We start from the raw sequence: 22661 nt of genomic DNA on the forward strand, positions 1-22661 counted from the left end.
CGCCCGCCCGACCGACCCGGGACGCTTCCTTCGCCGGCAACCCGAGAGACTACCCGCTGGCCCGCCCCCCGGAAGCGCTCCCGGCTCGGGACCCGGGAGCCGACCCAAGTCGCAGGGGAAGCGGGTGAGCGGTCCGGCCGGACAAACCCCCTCCGCGGGCGCGAGAGCGGAGGGCGGCGCACACGCGGGGAGGGGGCAAGCGGGACCCGCGCTTCGGCGATTGCGGACCCAGGCCCGGCGGTGGCGGGGCCAGCGCGGGCCGGGCTGCGAGGCGGAGCGGCTTCTCGTGCAGTGAGGATCGGACCGCGCACACATTCTATGCTGCTGCTGCTGCTAAGTCGCTTCAGTCGTGTCCGACTCTGTGCGACCCCATAGGCGTCCTATATTTGCATTTGCAAATCACTGTATTAGCTTTTGATGGGTATAGTCTTGGGAAGGGACATTTTTTGTCACATTCAGAGCATACACTCTACAGTTTGTTGTTTTTTAATGAGTTTGTTGTTTACCCGCCAGGCTCCTCTGTCCATGGGATTCTCCAGGCAAGAACACTGGAGTGGGTTGCCATTTCCTCCTTCAGAGGATCTTCTCGACCCAGGGATCGAACCCCGCTCCCCTGCATTGCAGGCGGATTCTTTATCGGGGCTGCTGGGGAAGCCCTTAATGAATTTAGGGGTGTATCACTGAGTAACAGGGGCAAATGTAGGCAGCAGGGGCCAAATGTAATTTTCAACTAAGAAAAGTCAGAGGTTGCTCTTGCTTATTTATTGTCCATTCATGGAATAAAGACCCCAAGTAAACAACAACAACAAAATGTATGGGAAAACTAGATCTCTTTGTCAAATCATGTAATGCCGGGGTCACTTAGAAGAGCGGCAAAGAACTTTTTCCCTTCAGGTCATATGCTGAGAGACCTAACTGTCTTAGAAAGGAATTGTTTTTGAAGACCGTGCGCTTGATTTCGTTATGTGGAGAAAATATTTCTATTTTCCTAGTGAGAGTTTCCTAGTAAGAACTGTAGGTTTTGGTTTGTGGTTTTGCTTTACCGGACCTCATAAATCTTTGTGATGTGATTTTTATGAAAATAAAACACTCCAAGTAAGTTTTGTGACAACTGAATAAGCTCATTCCAGTGTGTTTTGGTAATGGAAAAAAAAAAAGCATCACCTTTCTAAGGTTTAATACTAATAATGTGTGCTCAGTTGTGTCTGACTGTGACCCCAGGGACTGTAGCCCACCAGATTCCTCTGTCAGTGGGATTTTCCAGAATTCTGGAGTAGGTTGCCATTTCCTTCTCCAGGGGCCCTTCCCGACCCAGGGATGGAACCCGTGTCTCCTGTGTCCTGTATTGACAGTGATTCTTTATCACTAGGTGCCATCTGGGAAGCCCCCAAATACTAATAATAGCTGTCTTTTATTCAGGGCCCCCTATGTACCAGGGAATATTCATCTTCTCTAATGTATTAGGAAATCCAGAAGCTGCTTCACCCAGGAAATATAAAGGAAGACTGAGGCTCAAGGACTCTGTTTAACATGTCTTTGTCCCAGGCACCTCCAACTCAGCATATCCCCAAAGAAGCACGTCTCCTCCACATCTTTCCCCACCACACCCTACCAGACTCCCACGGTCAGAAAAATCAAACCAAAAAAACAGGTGTGCAACCATCATGCCTTTCCTTTTTCTTAGAGAATGGTATCAATACTTGCCCAGTTTACACCAGAAACCGGAGTCTCCTTAGTCCCCTTCTCCCTACTTGTCTCCCAGAAATCCGTTACTCCAAATCTTGCCAGTTCTTTCACATGTTTCTTTCCTGTTGTCTTCATCCCTATTTCGTGTGTGTATGTGTGTGTGTGCGCGCTCAGTCGTGCCAGACTCTGCGACCCCATGGACTGTAGCCCACCAGCTTCCTCTGTCCATGGGATTTCCCAAGCAAGAATACTGGAGTGGGTTGCCATTCCCTTCTTTGGCAGATCTTCCTGACCCAGGGATCAAACCCAGGTCTCTTGCATTGGCAGGCAGATTCTTTACCACTGAGCCACCAGGGAAGCCCCCTTCATCCCCGCTGTCACCGCCCTATTCTGTTCCGTCATCACATTCCTGCCTTTTTATGGTAGGAGTCCTGCTCTGGCCCTCCTCCCCTCTCCCCTCTCTGGTCCGTTGCTCTGCAGCCAGCATGAGTAATTTTTCTAAGATGTAAACCTGCTCTCTCAGTTTAAACCGTTCAGAGAGCTCGTTCATCACTACAGGATAGAAATCCACCAACCTGAGCTTAGCTTACTAGGCCCAGTCTGCCTTACCTGCTTTACTGCCCTCTTTCAATTTCTTGAATTGAAACAATCTCTTTTGCTCTTAAATAGGCTATTCCCTCCTGCGTCCATCACTCTTCCTCTTTGCCTAGATATCTTCCATTCAGGCTTCAGCCTGAGTATCATCTTCCTAATTCCCCAGGATACCTCTACCAGAGGCCAGCGTGGCTTTTCCTGTAAGACCCGCTATCCTGCATTTTTGAGGTCCGTGGTCTCACCTGGAATGTGAGTGATGGCTGGGGCCGTGAGAGATGTTTTCAGGATTATAAAACCTGGCATGGATACTCCATGTCCACCTGTTGAATGAATAAAGGGAATAAGCTGTTCTATTGTGAGGATAGAGGTACTTTGAATTCATTCTGCCTTTTGAAAATAAATTGAATTCCCCCTTGTTTCTGATTTTGAATGCAGGTTGGGAGAGCCGACGGTGACTGCTGGAGTAGGCCCAGCTGTGCGGTGCCCAGCATGGACGGCTACAGGGTCCTGAGAGTCATCGGGGAGGGCTCCTTCGGCAGAGCCCTTTTGGTTCAGCAGGAGAGCAGTAATCGGATGTTTGCCATGAAGGAAATAAGGCTTCCCAAGGTCACTGCTAAAGCAGTTAGCTCATGTTGAAAGTGTACATGTTGTTTGTATTGGAAAGCAAGTTCTTGAAATTTAACATGGGATCGTTCTTTTGTGCGAAAGATTTAACAGGTTTATTCACTAGCTTTACAGGGTCTTGATCTGTCTTCTGTGCTTCCTGCTTCTGCTCAGTCGCTTCAGTTGTGTCTGATTTTGTGACCCCAGGGACTGTAGCCCACCAGGCTTCTCTGTCCATGGGATTCTCCAGGCAGGAATACTGGAGTGGGTTACTATGGCCCCCTCCAGGGAATTCCCCACCCATGGAGCTCCTATGGTTGATGGCATACTGCCCCTAAGCATAAGTCAGCTTATGCTTCAGTTCAGTTCAGTTCCATCACTCAGTTCAGTTCAGTCACTCAGTCGTGTCCGACTCTTTGCGACCCCATGAACTGCAGCATGCCAGGCCTCCCTGTCCATCACCAACTCCTGGAGTTCACTCAAACTCATGTCCATCGAGTCGGTGATGCCATCCAGCCATCTCATCCTCTGTCGTCCCCTTCTCCTCCTGCCCCCAATCCCTCTGTGCTTAGGTTAATGTTAAAACTAGTTTACATTCCATACTTGTAAAGGTGTAAGAGGTCAGCTTAAGCAGGCAAAATGCGTATAGCCATAGTTGAAAAATCCCCACATGTTTCCTTGTGGGATTTGATAAACTTAAGCTGGGTCAAAGTACAGTGCTCGCAAAGAGTCAGACACGACTGAGCGACTGAACTGAACTGAACTGAACAGTGCTATAAAATTATGCCTGAATGAAAGAGACACAGTTTCAACTGTGTCACATTAAAATATCATACAAACTACTATAATACTGTTTTATTATCAGTTTTTAAATGACGTACTACATTTACACTTCTTTAAACCTTCTTCTAGTCTTTGTCTGACACACGGATTTCTAGGAAGGAGGCTGTTCTGTTAGCCAAAATGAAACACCCCAATATTGTTGCCTTTAAAGAATCATTTGAAGGTAAATATGAATTTCCCCCAATACATGCATTTCTGAATTTCATTCAGAATTCACGGCCACTGGGACTTTCCTAAGAGTCTTTAATTTGTTGCAGCTGAAGGACATCTGTACATTGTAATGGAATATTGTGATGGAGGGGACCTAATGCAGAAGATAAAACATCAGAAAGGGAAGTTGTTTCCTGAAGATATGGTAAGAGACTAACTTACATAAGTCTCCCTCAAGGTTTGTTTGTTTTAATTCTTTTTTTCTTTTTGGCCATACCAGGTAGCGTGAAAGTGAAAGTTGCTCAGTCGTGTCCAACTCTTTTCCCTTCTCCAGGGGAATCTTCCCAACCCAGGGATCGAACCCAGGTTTCCCACATTGCAGGCGGATTCTTTACCAGCTTAGCCAGCGGGGAAGCCCACCAGGCAACATGCAGGATCTTAGTTCCCTGACCAGGGATCAAGCTCATGTGCCCTGCAGTGGGGGCAGAGTCTTAACCACTGAGCCCCCAGGGAAGTCCCCAGGTTTCCCTCAAGGTTTAGAAGCAACTTTTCTCATAAAATTTGAATAAGTTAAAAACATTGCTGTCTGTGGTTACCTAGCACATCAGTTAGTAATGACTTTGTGTATCCATGATGTTCGTTAGTGTATTGTCAGGATGTGACTGCCTGGGATGTTTTTAAGAGGTGAAGTAGGTATAGGCTTATGAAATATCAAAGAATAACCACTTCCGTGTTTAGAATTTCACAGTTGTCTTACCCATCATATTTTGTACTAGATATTTAAAATTTTTACTTTTTGTATTGAAATTTTAGAAGGCACATGGATTTCTTTTGTAATTCTCCATCATCTGAAGGATGAAACCTGCATTTCTGGTTTTCAAGAGTCCCTATTCTTCGTCTCTTTTCTTTCACAGTTTAGCATATTCTCTTTAAATGCTTAGTGCCTTTTTAGTGGAAAGTTGCATATTAAATATTATTGGAATGAATTGACCAAGGAAAATATTTAAATAAGTAGCTTTACTGGGGCTAAGTTTGATATAGGGTATAACATGTTTTAAGAGTATATTAGTATAAATATTTTTCATTTAGAAGTTGTGTTGTTAAGAATATGGGTTCCATTGTAGGAGGCCAGCCTTGGCTTCCAAAGATTGTTGGAAATATAATGAAATATTTTAATGTTAATATCTGAATATTCTGAAAAAGTGAATGAAATCTGATGTAATGATTACACTATAAAAAGTTATAGCATATTCATTTTAAGTGGTGAACTACGTTTATATGTGTATTTAAGAAATTTTTTATTTGGTTAAATACAAGAAAAATATAGTGGGAGTTTTATTAAAATAAACTGTTGGAAATTCCCTGGCTGTCCGATGGTTAGGACTCCACCCTTTCACTGCTGAGGACCCTGGTTCAATCCCTGGTCAGAGAACTAAGATCCCTGCAAGCTGCAAGCCAGGGCCAAATAAATGAATCGTTATTTGGATCATTCATGAGATGATACATTGGGATTGAGTCACAGCTTTTCTCAATTTCTTCAGACAGGAATGAATCTTACTTAGTTGAACTGTGTAATTTTAAATTCTGTATTTACATTATGTAAAACCCAGGTCAGCTAAGGCCTAAAGATGATTCTTAAGAATTTAGGGTTACCATGCCCCAGTTATTGCATTCTTGCATGCTTTTTTTTTTTTTTTTTTACAGATACTTCATTGGTTTACACAGATGTGTCTTGGAGTAAATCACATTCACAAGAAACGTGTGTTACACAGAGACATCAAGTCCAAGGTAAATAGAATACATTTGGGGCCTAAAAAAAAATTGAAAACTATTTCTTTCAATCCTTTTTGTTTTATTCTATTTTCTTTTGGGTGCATTTTAATCTTTAGAAATATTTCTTTTTTTGCCTGCACCCTGACAAATGTGGTATCTTAGTTCCCCAACCATGGATTCAGCCCATGAGCCCTGCATTGGAAGCACCGATTCTTAACCCCTGGACTGCCAAGGAAGTCCAGAAATATTTCTTAATATACTATTCATGCTAGCACAGTAAGGTACGACCTGAAAATGGGTCAGTAAATCTCTTTAGTAGTGTATGTTAATATGTTCCAGCTCTCTTAGAGGCTGCTTCCTAAGACCATGTATTCTCAGATGGAAAATGATTGAGACTGGAGCCTGCCATCTGGAGTTACCCTGAACAGGCTCCCTGCCTGGTTGATCAGGGTCTGCTGATACGGTATGACACTTGCCTTAGATTTCTAAGCAGTCATCCTAAATTCCCAAGCAGAGGAGTGTCGCTGTCCAGAGGATGTCTCGCTGTTTTGTGTTCCATTCGGGGACTCGGCTGTCAGCGTTTCTACATATAATCTCCACCATCAGTAGGCTTTGAAAGACAGCTTCTCTTGGAGCTCTCTGCCTTACATTTGAAATATGGCAGATATGATCTGAGCTCTTCTTTTTCAATGCAGAATGTCTTCCTCACCCAAGACGGAAAAGTAAAACTGGGTGATTTTGGATCTGCCCGTCTTCTCTCGAGGTATGTGTGTGTCTTTGTCTTGTGTAGTAGTGACTGTTGCCAAAACATCATTATTCAGAAATGCTCTGTAATCGTTCTGTACCTTTTTATGGTTTTAGCCCCATGGCGTTTGCTTGTACATACGTGGGAACACCTTATTATGTGCCCCCAGAAATTTGGGAAAACATGCCTTATAACAATAAAAGGTAAGTGATGTATGTAGTTGCTGAAGGGGTGACTGTTTGGTGCTAGTATTGCAGCCTACAGATGAAGTCTGGTTGTTAAAAGAAAGCAGTCTAGAATTGAAGTTCCCAGGCCTCTAGGTGAAAGTCATAAATTTTCCAGATGTTTTCATCAGAGCTGAGAGGAGCAACATGTAAATGCTAAAAGAAAAGTTAATCATTTCTGGGGATAGTATGAATTATATTACTGCTTCTCTTATTTTGCTGCTCTCGACTTTAAAAATCCTGAAGCTCAGGTCGTAGCCATACCAGTTAAATATGAATGTCTGGGAGTGGGAACCAGGTATCAGTCATTTTCCAGGATCACCAAGTAATTCCTACGTGCAGCAAAATTTGGGAACCAAATGTCATTGAGGTGACATGCAAAGGGCTAGATAATAAGCACTTGACTGATAGGTTCGTTGATCATGGGAAGATAGTATGAAGTCCTTATAATTTAAAATGTGATTTTTTTTCTGAATGCAAGTAAAATGTGCTCATTGATGGACTGGATGTGCAGTGGGTGGGTTGGAAATGTAGAGATATACAAGAAAGGACATGGTGATCACCCAGTTTTACAGAAACTATTGATAACATTTAGGGTTTTTTCCCCATCCATCCTCTTTTTTCCCTAAACTTAGTTTATATACTCTATATAATTTAGTATCCTATTTTTTCACTTTGCATTATATCATATTCATTTTACCCTGTATTTATACTCTTCATGATTATTGTTAATGATTGCATAATATTTTAATATATGGCTCTTCCAAAATTTATTTCACATTCCTCTGTTGTTGGCTTTTTGATATGGTTCTAGTTTTCAGTGTCCTAAATTCCTACAGACTCTGAATTACTATGCCTTTTAATACATAAAAGTGTCACATTCTAGGCATGAATTCCTAGAAGTAGAAACACCTAAAGGCTTTTGTTACCTCCTGCCAAGTTGCTTTCTAAAAAGGGTATGGCAGTCCATACTATGGGCTTTCCCAGGTGTCTCAGTGGTAAAGAATCCACCTGCCCATACAGGAAATGTGGGTGTGATCCCCGGGTTGTGCAAGATTCCCTGGAGAAGGAAATGGCAGCTTGCCTGGAGAATCCCATGGACAGAGGAGCCTGGCGGGCTGCAGTCCATGGGGTTGCAAAAGAGTCAGACACAACTTAGCAACTAAAAACGACAGCAATGCTCCATACTAAACAGACTCCTATAAGGTGACGTTGACTGAACTGGAGACAGAACAGCTATGAAGGAACTTCCTGGGATAATTGGGGAAACCTGAGTTTGAACAAAGTACTAGATAATAGTATTGAATTAAGGTTCGATTCAACAGGGATCGAGCTCAACATCCAGAAAACGAAGATCATGGTATCCGGTCCCATCACTTCATGGGAAATAGATGGGGAAACAGTAGAAACAGTGTCAGACTTTATTTTTTTGGGCTCCAAAATCACTGCAGATGGTGACTGCAGCCATGAAATTAAAATACGCTTACTCTTGGAAGAAAAGTTATGACCAACCTAGATAGTATATTCAAAAGCAGAGACATTACTTTGCTGACTAAGGTCCGTCTAGTCAAGGCTATGGTTTTTCCTGTGGTCATGTATGGATGTGAGAGTTGGACTGTGAAGAAGGCTGAGCGCCGAAGAATTGCTTTTGAACTGTGGTGTTGGAGAAGACTCTTGAGAGTCCCTTGGACTGCAAGGAGATCCAACCAGTCCATTCTGAAGGAGATCAGCCCTGGGATTTCTTTGGAAGGAATGATGCTAAAGCTGAAACTCCAGTACTTTGGCCACCTCATGCGAAGAGTTGACTCATTGGAAAAGACTCTGATGCTGGGAGGGATTGGGGGCAGGAGGAGAAGGGTACGACCGAGGATGAGATGGCTGGATGGCATCACTGACTCGATGGACGTGAGTCTGAGTAAACTCCGGGAGATGGTGATGGACAGGGAGGCCTGGCGTGCTGCGATTCATGGGGTCACAAAGAGTCAGACACGACTGAGCGACTGAACTGAACTGAACTGAAGGTTCGATTTCTTGGATGAGATAATGGTACTGTATTCATGCAGGAGAGTGTCCTTGCTCTTAGGCTGTATATGCTGACATGCTTAGGGGTGAAGTGTTTGACATCTGAAACCTTTCTTTCAAGAGGTTCAGATGTAGACAGAAGAGGGGCCAGCAGGCAGATGCTAATGACTGGGGATATTAGGAAGGAGCGTTTGGGCCTTTACAACTTTTCTGTAGGTTCCAAACTTTGAAAAATTAAAAGTTGGGGGAAATAATTGGTTTAAAAAAAAACCTTGTTAAAGTGAAAAGGCTATCATCTAGAAAAAGTCTGAAGGATGACAACTAGGTGGTGAGAATGATGGAGGAAAGTGGAGGTGTTGAGTCTGAAGAAGAGTGGGCGTGTAGGGCAAAGTGTAGAACTCGGCTGAGCTCTGAAGAGCTTTTGAGGAAGAATAAGAGTGCGCCCCCTAGAGGCAGCCAGGGGGAACACTGAGCTGTCAATCAGGAGTGAAGTGAAGTCGCTCAGTCGTGTCCGACTCTGCGACCCGTGGACTGTAGCCCACCAGGCTCCTCCGTCCATGGGATTCTCCAGGCAAGAATACTGGAGTGGGTTGCCATTTCCTTCTCCAGGGGATCTTCCCAACCCAGGGATCGAAGCTGGGTCACCCACATTGCAGGCAGACGCTTTAACCTCTGCACCACCAGGGAAGCAAAGGCCTGGTGAGCCCAGAGGGTCTGGAGGCTGTACAGGATGACTTCTAAAGCCTTTCTTTCAACTATGGTAATCTGAGTCCGCGGATATTCCTCTTACCCCAAGTACTACTGAAGTGATACCTGAACCACTGGATTTGGAGGGGCAGGGTTTGGGGAGCAGGGAGTTTTTTTGTGAACATCACTGTGAGTAAGTGGTCTAAGTGTTCCATCAAACTTGCTGCACATTTTATTTCAGTAACTAAGAAGTCCTTATGATATCTGTTCTTATTAAAGGTAGGGTAATTTTTCATTTTGGAGTATTAGAAAATACATATATATTGTGTGATAACTCATAACCCACTCATTACATTGCTGCTTTTGCTTCCAGTGACATCTGGTCCTTGGGATGCATTCTCTATGAACTTTGTACCCTTAAGCATCCAGTAAGTATGGCATGCAGCATGGAAAAGGCAGCGTTTGGTTGTGCTGGGCTAAGTCCTTTTTCATGTCTTCACTTGTATGTATTAGTAGGGTGATACACCCCCAAGGCAGAATGCCATCATGTTCTCACATAAGTGATGCTAAGGCTGAAACCTGATGTTAATTGCAGTATATTTATTATACAGTGAAAACTTTTAAAATGTTATTCTGGTGTGTCATTTTATATCCCACTCTATTACTTGTCAAACCATAATAACTACCTTGATGACATGCAAGGTAAAAAGGATTTTGCAGCAGAAGTTTAAAATGGGAAAAGTCTAAAGTGCATTTTGTCAGGGAGCAGACCTGGGGATTTTTGAGGAGGAGGGAGGTGAAGAAACGTTGCAGTTACTGTTAGCCCTAGGGTCATTTGAATTTTTAAAAGCCCATAAGTATGTGTTATTGATGCTTTGATTTTTAAAATATATTAAAAATGTGTATCTGCAAAAGCACTGATTTGAGTAATAAAGTACCCACGCGGGGACTGATGGTAAGACTTCCTCAAGATGCGAGCATCTTTAACTATTTATGTTTACCTTTTTCCTGAACAACCATAAGATTTTAGAATAGTACAGGGGTAGGGGTGGGGGAGTTTGGGACTAGCGGATGCAAACTATTACATTTGCATTAAACAACAAGGTCCTACTATATAGCATGGGGAACTATATTCAGTATCCTGTGATAAAACCATAATGGTGCTGGTGCTAAGTTGCTTCAGTCACATCCGACTCTGTGTAGCCCCATTGACTGCAGCCCACCAGGCTCCTCTGTCCATGGGATTCTCCAGGCAAGAATACTGGAGTGGCTTGCCATAATGGAAAATAGTATAAAAAGGAATGTATACACATGGATAACTGAATTACTTTGCTATATAGCAGCAGTTAACACCATGTAAATCAACTATACTTCAATAAAATACAATTTTTGAAAGTACTAACAAAAGTATGATTAACAACAACAAAAAATCAGGATAGTACCCTAACAACACATCTAGAAAGAAAAAAATTTTTTAATTAAAATAATTCATATTAATTCAGTTCAGCTGCTATTTTCTTATTTCCATTCTCTTTCCCAGTATCTGCTTTTACAGTTCAATTTTGCTTTTTAGTTTCAGGCAAATAGTTGGAAAAGTCTTATCCTCAAAATATGTCAGGGGTCCATGAACCCACTGCCATCCCATTATTCCTATGAGCTGCAGCATCTGATCAAGCAGATATTTAAAAAGAATCCCTCCCATCGTCCTTCAGCTACAACACTTCTCTCTAGAGGCTCTTTAGCTCGGCTTATCCAGAAGTGCCTACCCCCAGAGGTACAGTGTGTGTGGAACTGACTGTGAACAGTTTTCAAGTGTTTGTTTTCTTTTAAACACAATTACATGTTACACATGCTCATAACAATTCAAATAATGCAGATGTGATTAAAAAAACTAAAAGCTTGAAGCTTCCTTTCCCTCTTCTTTTCGCAATGCTATTCCTCAAATATAATCATGGATATAATTTGCATTATCCCTCCAGATCTTCCTGGACCTGGATTTTTTAAATGGCATTTTTCCTTTTCAACTTTATTACTGTGGGGAAGAACATTGATAATTGAATGACATTATGGTGGTGTCTAAAGAAAATCATCTTTCGTGTCTTTAAATTCTCTGCTTTAAATTTTCAGATCATCACAGAATACGGTGAACAGGTGTTAGAAGAAACCAAAAAATCTATGCATAGTACACCAAGAAAAAAGGGTAAGAATTTTGAAAAGCTTATTTTAAGTGTTCATTTAAAAATATAGTATAACAAAAAGGAAAAAAATATAATTTACAAGTTATTAGAGATGATTTTCAGAGATACTCCTCAAATCAAAATTTTCTACTTGTTCCTTCAGACATAAATCCAAACTGAATCTTACACATTTAGTTTGCCAGGGATCAAAAAAGAAGCCTAGTTTGAAGATTGTAGTGATGTAAAAGTTGTTCTCTGCTTCATTATTAGACCTGTATTTAGTTTGTTTTGGGTCAGATAGAAGGCTTCTGTGGGCTCACCTAGGAATCTAACCATGAAAATATAACAGGAAATGCTATCCCTAAGATCTTATAAACAATTTTTTTTAATGAAGTCATTTTGAAAGTTGGAACTGCCCACATTACAGCTGCATAAAATTTCCATATACGTATAGTCAATCCTGAGCAAATTTCACATGTAATTTATTGTCTCTATTTTCAAAGTTATTTTTGTTCCTTTTCCTTTGACATAAGTGACTCAGATCTTCCATCTGAAGAAATCTAACAATGACCAGAATAAGAGAGAAGAGTTAAGATGAGTAAAAGACCACCCACTGTAGGGAGATGTTGTAAAACCTCCTTTATTAGTGCCCCTTATCTTAGTGTTCTATACCATAAAAGAAACATTTTTATTTATTTTTTAAGTTTTTTTTAAAAGTGTAGTTGATTTACTGTGTCCTGTTGGTTTCAACAGAAACTTTTCTAAACTATACTATTTTCTTAAAGTTAAATTTTAAATGTTCCTTTGGTAAGAACGTAAATCCTCCAGTCTTACAATTCAGCCTTTTCTCCTTTATGTAAGAGGTAGCCACTTACCTTTGCTTCAGCAGTTTGTTTTAGTGTTTATTTTATTTTACGTACCGTTTCATAACTTCGGTTCACATCCCAGGGGATGTGGGAAATTAGTTTTAAAATACTGGGCAACAGAAACACCAAAAACAGTCTAAGAAAAGTTTCAAGATAGTGTAGTTTCAAGATAGGAAAGTGTAGTCTTACAATTTCTAAAAAAAAAGAGTAAGCCAGTGCGGAGGGCCACCATGTCCAGAGCACGAGTCGGGTGGCATCTCCATCGAGAATGTAGACAGTGAGACGTCAGAACAATGAAGGCTGGGTGAGGGCAGGGACCGTGTCAAATGTGCTCCCTCTTGTAGCCTCAGTGCCATCATCATAGATGCTCAGTAGCAATTGCTTACAATGCTTAATGAATGGGGAAAGACGGACCCCAGGCTCTGGTAGCAGAAAATCAGGCTGGAGCCATCCTCACCCAAGGGGTGGGTTGCCGGGGTTTTCCCTGACTGCTGCTGGCTCCTCGTCAGGGAATAAGCAGCTGGCTTTGGAAGGGTTAGCTATTCCACCTGCTATTAAAGCTGTCAGGAAAATCACAGTCAGGTAGCTCTTGGGCTGAAGATGATAATAACCTTTCGAGTATGTAGAGTGTCTTACCTCCTAAAGCCTAAATGGGTTGGCATAAATGAATTAGAGATGTCTTAACTTTGAGATGTTCACAGTCAGAATAAAACAGCAGAAATAATCTCTTTAACAGCTGAGGTGTGTTATTAGGTGATTAAAGCTTGATATCACTATACAGGCTAATGCTTCGGTTCTTTGACTTTAAAAACTTCCTTTTGTCTCTCAAGCTTTATGCAAATCACATTAGAAGCCTTTTTTGTGTTTTCTTTTTACCTTCTATTTTCTCTTTGAGCAGATCCCAGCAGAACCAGAATAACTTTGGGAAATGAAGCAAGCACAGTGGTAAGTGCTTTAAAGGTAAATTTCCTGGGACTTTCCTGGCAGTCCAGGGCCTTCTAATGCAGGGGATGTGGGTTCAATCCCTGGCCTGGGAGCAAAGATCCCACATGCCTGTGGCCAAAAAGCTAAAACATAAAACAAAAGCAAAATTGTAACAAACTCAATAAAGACTAAAAATGGTCCACATAAAAAAAAAGTCTATAAAAAAAGTTAAATTTCTGAAACCATCTCCTGGGGTACCTGGCATCACTGGGTGCTGTGAGATATTTGGAAGTCTGTTGCCTGGTCCCTGGGTTCAGAGGCTTTTGTCTTTGGGCCTGTGAAGTAATTGACGGCTGTTTTCTGTGCTGCCAACCAAGCCACTTTAGACCAGCATTTATTTTATTTTGTTTTGTCATTTCTAATCATTGATGACAAGTGGTTTCAATCTAGATGTGAACAACTTAGCTCTGCTTACAGACATGAAAGTCTTGTTTTAGCTGTGGTTGGTTGGTTTCCTTGTGGTAAAATATATACAACATACAACTTATCATTTCAGCCATTTTAAGCATAGAATTTAATGACATTAATTACATTCACAATACTTTTTCGTTATCCCAAACAGCAACCCAATGAACAGTAACTATCCATTCCTCCCTACCCCGACTCCCACCCCAGGCCCTGATAACCTCTTTTCTGCTTTCTGTCTCTATGAAAGAAACATTATTTGCTTATTCTAGATATTTCAGGTAAGTGGAATCACACAATATTTGTCCTTTTGTGTCTGGCCTCTTTTGCTTAGCTTAATATTTTTAAGGTTCATGCGTGTTACAGCCTGTATCAGAATTTCCTTCCTTTTTATGACTATATAATATGTAGATGGCTAATGTGATCTGGGAAGGATTGAAGGCAGAAAGAGAAGAAGGCAACAGGATGAGATGGTTGGATGGCATCACCGATGCAATGGATATAAACTTGGGCAAACTCTGGGAGATGGTGAGGGACAGGGAAGCCTGGCCTGCTGCAGTCCATGTGGTCACGTGGAGTCACACATGACCTGGTGACTGAACAACAACAATATGGTCTTGACATTTTTCTGTTCAAAAACTTTTAGTGCCTCCCCATTCTCCCTGATAGCTCAGTTAGTAAAGACTCTTCCTGCAATGCAGGAGACCCCGGTTCGATTCCTGAGTTGGGAAGATCCGCTGGAGAAGGGATAGGCTACCTACTCCAGTATTCTTGGGCTTCCTTTGTGACTCAGCTGGTAAAGAATCCGCCTGCAATGCAGGAAACCTGGGTTTAATCCCTGGGTTGGGAAGATCCCTGGAGAAGGGAACAGCTACCCACTCCAGTATTCTGGCCTGGAGAATTCCATGGACTGTGTAGTCCATGGGGTCGCAAAGAGTCCAACACGACTGAGTGACTTTCACTTCACTCACTATTATCCCATGAACTGAGTGGACATTTTTTAGCCTAGTTTTCAAGGTCCTGTTCATCTTGTTTGGCCTTAGGCATCTGTGCCCTTTTACATGTTAGTTGCAGTTAAGTCATGAATAGTAACAGCCAATCCACTTCTAGTTGCCACACCTACCCCAGTAACTCATGTCCTATTGATAATTTTTTCTTTCTTAATCATTTGACCCACCTTTTTTAACTCCCAAAGGAAAAGATGTAGTAACAACAAGCAATTCTGTTTATGGTATATAGTAGTAATTAAACTTGTAAATTTTTGAATGAACCTTAGGTTGTAAATAAATAACACCGTACTCCTTTATATTGCTACAAATGGACTCTATTCTGCCCCTATGTTTTTTTATTTGCATAGTATCTGTTTATTTCTAGCTTTACTGAGGCCTAATTTATATGCAATAAAAGTTACTCATTTTTAGCATGCAATTTGATGAATTTTGGTGATTGTATGTGGTCATATAACTAGCACCACAATCAAGATGTAGAAATCCGATCCCCCCAGATGAAAATGCATTTAATGCACCTAACTTACCAAACTTCCTAACTTAGCTTAATCTACCTTACATGTGCTCAGAACACTTCCATTAGCCTCTGCTGCTGCTGCTGCTGCTGCTGCTAAGTCGCTTCAGTCGCGTCTAACTCTGTGTGACCCATAGATGGCAGCCCAACAGGCTCCCCTGTCCCTTCGATTCTCCAGGCAAGAACACTGGAGTGGGCTGCCATTTTCTTCTCCAATGCATGAAAGTGAAAAGTGAAAGTGAAGTCGCTCAGTCGTGTCCGACTCTTTGCGACCCCATGGACTGCAGCCTACCAGGCTCCTCTGTCCATGGGATTTTCCAGGCAAGAGTACTTCCGTCCATTAGCCTCTAGTTGGGCAAAATCATCTAACACAAAGCCTATTTTATAATGAAGTGCTGACTAAACCTCTTGATGAAAGTGAAAGTGGAGAGTGAAAAAGTTGGCTTAAAGCTAAACATTCAGAAAACGAAGATCATGGCATCTGGTCCCATCACTTCATGGGAAATAGATGGGGAAACAGTGGAAACAGTATCAGACTTTATTTTTGGGGGGCTTCAAAATCACTGCAGATGGTGACTGCAGCCATGAAATTAAAATATGCTTACTCCTTGGAAGAAAAGTTATGACCAACCTGGATAGCATATTCAAAAGCAGAGACATGACTTTGCCAACAAAGGTCCGTCTAGTCAAGGCTATGGTTTTTCCAGTAGTCATGTATGGATGTGAGAGTTGGACTGTGAAGAAGCCTGAGCGCCGAAGAATTGATGCTTTTGAACTGTGGTGTTGGAGAAGACTCTTGAGAGTCCCTTGGACTGCAAGGAGATCCAACCAGTCCATTCTGAAGGAGATCAACCCTGGGATTTCTTTGGAAGGAATGATGCTAAAGCTGAAACTCCAGTACTTTGGCTGCCTCATGTGAAGAGTTGACTTATTGGAAAAGACTCTGATGCTGGGAGGGATTGGGGGCAGGAGGAGAAGGCGATGACAGAGGATGAGATGGCTCAATGGCATCACTGACTTGATGGATGTGAGTCTGAGTGAACTCCGGGAGTTGGTGATGGACAGGGAGGCCTGGCGTACTGCGATTCATGGGGTCGCGAAGAGTCGGACACGACTGAGCGACTGAACTGAACTGAACTGATGTCGTGTCAACATGAGATAGTCATGTTGAATTTTGAATTCAGCATGAACTGAATTGAAGAATGAACTGAAAGTGAAAATCAGAGGCTGTCTGGGTGCAGAATGGCTGTAAGTGTATTGTCTGCTGTTTACTCTGTGATCACATGGCTGAGTGGGAGCTTCAGCTCTCTGCCAGCATCACAAGAGGGTATCAAATGGCGTATTGCTAACCTGGGAAAAGATCAACATTCATAATTTGACATACAGTTTCTGCTGAGTGTTTATCATTTTCACACCATTATAAAGTGAAAAAAATCATAAATTAGACCATCATAAGTCAAGCACCATCTGTAAAGTAATTTTATGTGTACATACATGCTCAGTCGCTCAGTCATGTCCAACTCTTTGCAATCCTATGGACTGTAGCCTGCCAGGCTCCTCTGTCCATGGGATTCTCCAGGCAAGAATACTGGAGTGGGTTGGTTGCCATGCCCTCCTCCAGGGGATTTTCCTGACCCATGGATTATGGGATCTTCCTGATCCAGGGATTGAACCCGCATCTTCTGCATTACAGGCAGATTCTTTACAGCTGAGCCAAATCCCCAAAGTAACTTTACAAAATATTTCATTTTGGTATTTCCATCCTGAGAAGCCCAATATAGCAAATCATACTGAAATTTTTCATTGCTTGTTTTCTCTATAAAGACCTCTCAAATATTTGTCATTTTTATATATCTTCTTCATATTTGCGATGACTGATATTAATGGCTATTAAGGTACATGACTTAATATACATATATGTATGCCTATGTATGTGCACATATATGGTTTTTAATATACACAGATAATATATGATGTTATGGCTCTTAATGTACATATGTGTATGAGGTTCTGTGGTTGTTAATGTTTTATTCGTTTATTTAAAGTTTAAGTAGCTGTTTATCTCTACTTGTTTACCTTTTTTTGGTAACAGTTCAAGAATATCTTAATCTTTATTTTAAACTTCTTTTAAAGCAAAGGGAAGAACCAGGTGGAAAGTGTAGCCACACTGACTTAGAAAGCATTAATAAAAATTTGGTTGAAAGTGCACTGAGGAGAGTAAACAGAGAGGAGAAAGGTAAGTTATTCAAGTTCTAATCATTGTATAGGTGGGACACTGGGGATATAGAAGGAATACCAGTTTCTGCCTTACTAGGTCAGAGGTATCATAAGCAAGTAGACAGGCATATTTATATTTGCTTATCCAGTAATTTGGGCTTCCCTGGTGGCTCAGAGGTTAAAGCGTCTGCCTGGAATGCGGGAGACCAGGGTTTGATCCCTGGGTTGGGAAGATTCCCTGAAGAAGAAATTGGCAACCCACTCCAGTACTCTTGCCTGGAGAATCCCATGGAGGGAGGAGCCTGGTAGGCTACAGTCCATGGAGTTGCAAAGAGTTGGATACGACTGAGTGACTTTACTTACTTACTATCCAGTAATTTATTTAATGTTACAGAGATATTTTATTTACCTATTAAAAGATAAAATTCTATTTACTAATAAGAGCCTTCAGAAAAAAGTATTAATAATGTTTGTCGTGCTCTTTGCCATAAAAAGCACAGCATACAGGGACTTACCTGGTGGTCCAGGGGTTAAGACTTCTAAGGCAGGTGGCGCAGGTTCTATCCCTGGTCAGGGAATGAAGGTCCCGCATGCTGTGGGGTACAGCCAAAAAATGTTTGAAAAAGCACAGCATACAGTGTGTACCTGTAAGTTGCCTTGGGCCTTTATTCTCATATATTGTGTAATATGTGAGTATATACATAATATTTTTTAAAATTCACTTTAATGATTAGCTTTACCTTTCCATTTGGATTTTTTCATTCCCTTTACTACTTAAGAGTCGGACACGACTGAGCGACTGAACTAAACTTAGACTTGGAAGAGTGTTAGATCCAAATTTGAAAGAGAAAAAAAGTACTTCTCTAGTGTTGTTAGAGAAATTGTGTGTGTATATAGATGAATAAGTAGAAGAATATGCTCAGCAATTCTTATTTACACTTTAAAAGCCAGTTCACCAGGTCCTCTCAGACGGCAGTGGGAGAAAAACGTACCCAGTACAGCTCTTAGAGCTTTGGAAAACTCACCCATACTCACCTCCAGTTTAACGGCAGAAGATGACAGAGGTGAGTAGTCAGGTTGAATCCTATTATTTTATCATAGAACATTGTCTAATCGTTGTTTATTGAGCTAGAGTTGTGTTTTTTTAATGTCCCTCTTTGAAGGTATTTGGTGTCACACGTGAGAGCACGTGTATTTCGCTTATCCAGGCAAGTGAAATAGATTTATGTAGAGAGTTTCACTTGAAATACGGGGCTTTAATATAATCTAGAAGATATTATATGCTGGAAATCTTTTTTCACTTGACACGAATTTTCTTGTCTTTTCCCAACTAGGTGGTTCTGTAATAAAGTACAGTGAAAACAATACCCGTAAGCAGTGGCTCAAGGAGACCCCTGAAACCCTGTTGAACATCCTTAAGAATGCTGACCTCAGCTTGGCCTTTCAAACATACACAATATATAGACCAGGTGATTCGTGTCTGTTACATAATTGTGTAAACCCTTTGATTCACAGAAGTTACCATCTTGGCCACTTTTAAGTGTACAGTTCGGGAGCATGGAGTACATTCACACTGTGCAGCCCTCACCATGGTCCATCTCCAGCATTTTTCCAAAACGGACGCTCTGTACCCATTAGATAATTCTCTGTACCCATAAGATGATTCCCTGTTCCCCACTCCCAGAAACCCTTCGATCTTAAAGTCATAAAATATTTCGGAGCACTGTCTTTTTTAGTTTCCTTGACTCTTTTCTAGCCAGTCTGAGGGCGTAATTAAAATTTCCTATAGTGCTTCATTCCTTCTGTTTGCTCATTTGTTTGCCTGTTTTCTTGTTTTAATATTTCTATTTATTTTATTTGGTTGTGCCAAGTCTTACTTGTGGCATGTGGAATCTAGTTCTCCCATCAGGGATCGAACCCAGGCCCCCTGCTTTGGAAACATGGATTCTTAGCCACTGGACCATCAGGGGAGTCCCTGTTTGCTTATTTTAATAATTACGTAGCCACTTTGAGGGTGGTCTGTTTTTATCATGCAGATACACCCCACTTTCTGGCTCTGCAGTTCAGACTTCATCCTGGTAAACTGAGGAACTTCAAGATTTCTTTGGCTCTGTACTTGATTGTTATATTGAATAGAACACAGAAAAAGGTGAACAATTAGGATTTAATTTTTTTTTTATTGTTTCAACAGACATTTTCACTACAGTTACACAGCATGATGTTTTATGATACTACCCTTAGCAATCTAGGCCAAAGGACTACATTAAGGGTGTGTACGTGGGGGGTGCATGTGTGTGTAATTTTTACAATGCAGTTACTAAAGCCATCTTGCTTGGTTTAAGATCTAAGATAAATTGTGCCAAGTACAGCATGTCACGGTGTGGCAAGTCTCAACTCGATATTATAACAGATTCACTTTACTGTTTACTTGGTCAGTGTTTATTGAGTGCCTAACATATACTAGGTTAAGATTTAAGATTAAAAAAAAAAAAAAAGAATATAGTTCCTTCCCTGAGACAGTTTGGAATTTGGGGGACCAGCAAACAAGCAGAGCATTGCAGAGCTGTGTCACATGTTCTGACAGAGCTGTGTGAAGACAGTGATGGGCCCCAAGGGGAGGTGGGTGCCTGGGAGGCAGGCGTTAAGCAAGGCTAATGATTGCACTTTTATTTTATTTTGTTGGCATGCGGGCTCTTAGTTCCCTGACTAGGGACTGGACCCTGGAAAGTCCTAAGCACTGAATGTTTAGGGAATTCCCAATGACTGACTTTCATTTTAGCAGTATAGGTCCCAGATTTTGTCTCTGGTCCATGAAGTTTTTGTCACTTCAGGAAAGCTACTATATAAAAAAGGCATTACAGCTCTGTTATGAAAGGATTTTTATAAAGACTGAACCCGTATTTTTATGTTAGGTTATTGTTTTATAAGTAAAACCCTGAAAGTAATTATAATACCATCTGGAAAAAATTTTTTATAGTGTGCATGTGCCCTTAACTGCCTAATTTTAATTCCCCTCCATTGGGAAGACTTGAGGGAGAGGGAAGAGCTCAAAGGAAAAACAGTCAACTGTCATCCAGTTGTCCAAAGACAACTTTTAATGCTTTAATACGGGTTCATATCCTGGCTTCCATGGTGACTTAGTGGTAAAGAACCCACCGGTCAATGTATGAGACTTGGGTTCGATCCCTGGGTTGGGAAAATACCCTGGAGGAGGAAATGGCAACCCACTTCAGTATTCTTGCCTGGGAAATCCTATGGACTGAGGAGCCTGGCGGGCTGCAGTCCATGAGCTCACAGAGTCAGATCCAATTGAACACATATACACAGAAAACCTCAGAGCATGGCCTGCTCTCAATTAGCCAACAAACCTTTGGAGGAGTTTAATGCAGAAATATGCATGAAATAAATAAAGACAGCTTAACTTGGCATAATTTCTGTTAATATTCCTCTGAAGGCGCAGAAGGATTCCTGAAAGGCCCCCTGTCTGAGGAAACAGAAGCATCGGACGATGTTGATGGAGGTTGGGATTCTGTCATTTTGGATCCAGAGAGACTTGAACCTGGACTGGATGAGGAGGATACGTACGTGAAGTTCCCAGACGGTTGGCAGTGTGTGCGCGTGTTCATTTAGGTTGTACCGTAATAATTCCTGGTTTAGTAGGAGCGGGTCATGTGACTTTACATCATAAATGAATGTTTACATCTTGATGGTCTATCTGGCACAGGTAATGTGCTACAGTATTTTCCTAGAATTCTTGCCTGAGCTGTGTGTTTATAATCAGCTTGGACTTATTTTTTAGTAGATAAGATTTTATATTGAAACATTTAGAGAAACAATGATAGAAGGGAACCTTTGGAAGGCTAACCATTTTTTTTTTTTTTCCTCTGTTCAGTTTCATTATGGAGTTCATTTTTCAAAAACGTCAGTATTGTTATGGTGGGATTCTGCTTTGATCCCATCAACAAATATTTACTGTGCTTCTTAAATGGAAGCTTAACATCCAAATTGTTTTTTCACAGGGACTTTGAGGAAGATGACAGTGCCGACTGGGTATCAGAACTGAAGCAGCGAACTGGCTGGCAAGGAGTATCTGATGGATAACGCCCAGGGAAATATTCATTAGTCACCCGGAGGGGATGTTTAACAGGAGGAATTGATATTTGAATAATACTTAACTCACGGGATACGTGTTTTCCTTTGGAAACAGAGTGAAGAGAGGGAAACTGAATATTTAAAATTATTCCTGGTTAGTAAGATAGGGTATAAAAAAACCTAGGTTTTTGAATTCAGAGGAGAACGCATAGCACAATGGGTCTGAGGTTTAGGCTTTGCAGTCAGAACAGATGTTGAATGCTACCACCTGCTGCTTGCGTGGTTTTGAGAAATGACTTAACCTCTTTGAGCCTGAATTTCCTCAACTACAACATGAGGATAACAATGCCTAGCTCATATGGATGCTGACCTTAGACCATCACGACAGCCCATAGCATTATTTGCGTTGTTATGATTTCTGCTTTATTACCTTGTTATGATTTATTACTATGTAGCTCTTTTTATATCTCCTAAAATCTTTGTGGATCTAAATATATTTAATTATAACATCATAAAGTGTGTTTTTCTATAAGACCTATTTCTGGGTAGTCATTGATCATCTTCAGTGATCACCCGCTGTCATTAAATACAGCCCCTCACAGGATCTACGAAAGAGCCCAGATCGGAGGATCAGCCATGGGACGAGTAGGGTAAGGTACAGATCTGGCCAGTTGGTGGTCCCGTATACAAGAAAGGAATGGGGCCAAAGGTAAGGGGTCCATACAGAAAGTAGCAGGAAGCCAGAGTGTTGTGGAACTCATGGAGGGGCAGGACCCCAACATGCGTGGGTCACCATGACACGTGTGTTCTGGGACCTGCCATTCCATGCTGTGATGCTTTAGTGAGGGGAGAAGACTGTACCAAAGAAACTGACTCTTTCCAGGAACCCACATAGGCAATCATGAGAATAGCATCAGCCTTGTGTAGGGAACAGTGCTTGAGTCAACACAGGGGGAGAGAGTTGTGAGACTACAGTAGGATCATTAATAAAGATCTGCTGAAATGTGGGATACATACATCTTTTGAAGAGTTAAATATATATTTTTAATCTTAACGTACAAAAACTGGTATA

At 41.5% G+C, this 22661-nt stretch overlaps 1 protein-coding gene across 3 annotated transcripts; it reads left to right on the plus strand.

Annotated features, from left to right (window-relative positions):
* NEK3 (NIMA related kinase 3) lies at nt 1-22661 on the plus strand. Of its 3 annotated transcripts, none has more exons than XM_018056696.1 (16): nt 1-124; nt 2716-2886; nt 3796-3889; nt 3984-4081; nt 5581-5664; nt 6345-6412; nt 6511-6597; nt 9701-9755; nt 10901-11101; nt 11455-11527; nt 13269-13315; nt 17414-17516; nt 18445-18561; nt 18832-18966; nt 19689-19766; nt 20952-20983. In XM_018056696.1, the coding sequence occupies exons 2-15, from the start codon at nt 2770-2772 to the stop codon at nt 19724-19726; spliced, it is 1317 nt and encodes a 438-aa protein (XP_017912185.1). In that variant the 5' UTR covers nt 1-124; nt 2716-2769; the 3' UTR covers nt 19727-19766; nt 20952-20983. The 3 variants fall into 3 exon arrangements, with proteins under 3 accessions (XP_017912185.1, XP_017912184.1, XP_005687531.2); XM_018056695.1 differs by lacking the exon at nt 19689-19766 and adding an exon at nt 21517-22105 and having other exon boundaries at nt 3-124; nt 20952-21078; XM_005687474.3 differs by lacking the exons at nt 1-124; nt 19689-19766 and adding an exon at nt 21517-22661 and having other exon boundaries at nt 2384-2886; nt 20952-21078.

This window comes from Capra hircus, chromosome 12 (genome assembly GCF_001704415.2).
Source record: "Capra hircus breed San Clemente chromosome 12, ASM170441v1, whole genome shotgun sequence".
In the NCBI taxonomy this organism is placed as follows: domain Eukaryota; kingdom Metazoa; phylum Chordata; class Mammalia; order Artiodactyla; family Bovidae; genus Capra; species Capra hircus.

Bases quoted from the DNA above. Each gene is read 5' to 3' on its own strand.
- NEK3 (XM_005687474.3), top strand. From the start codon at position 2,710: ATGCAGGTTGGGAGAGCCGACGGTGACTGCTGGAGTAGGCCCAGCTGT. The intron at 17,517-18,444 runs GTAAGTTATTCA...ACACTTTAAAAG, and splicing joins AGTAAACAGAGAGGAGAAAG to CCAGTTCACCAGGTCCTCTC. The intron at 21,079-21,516 runs GTACGTGAAGTT...GTTTTTTCACAG, and splicing joins GGACTGGATGAGGAGGATAC to GGACTTTGAGGAAGATGACA.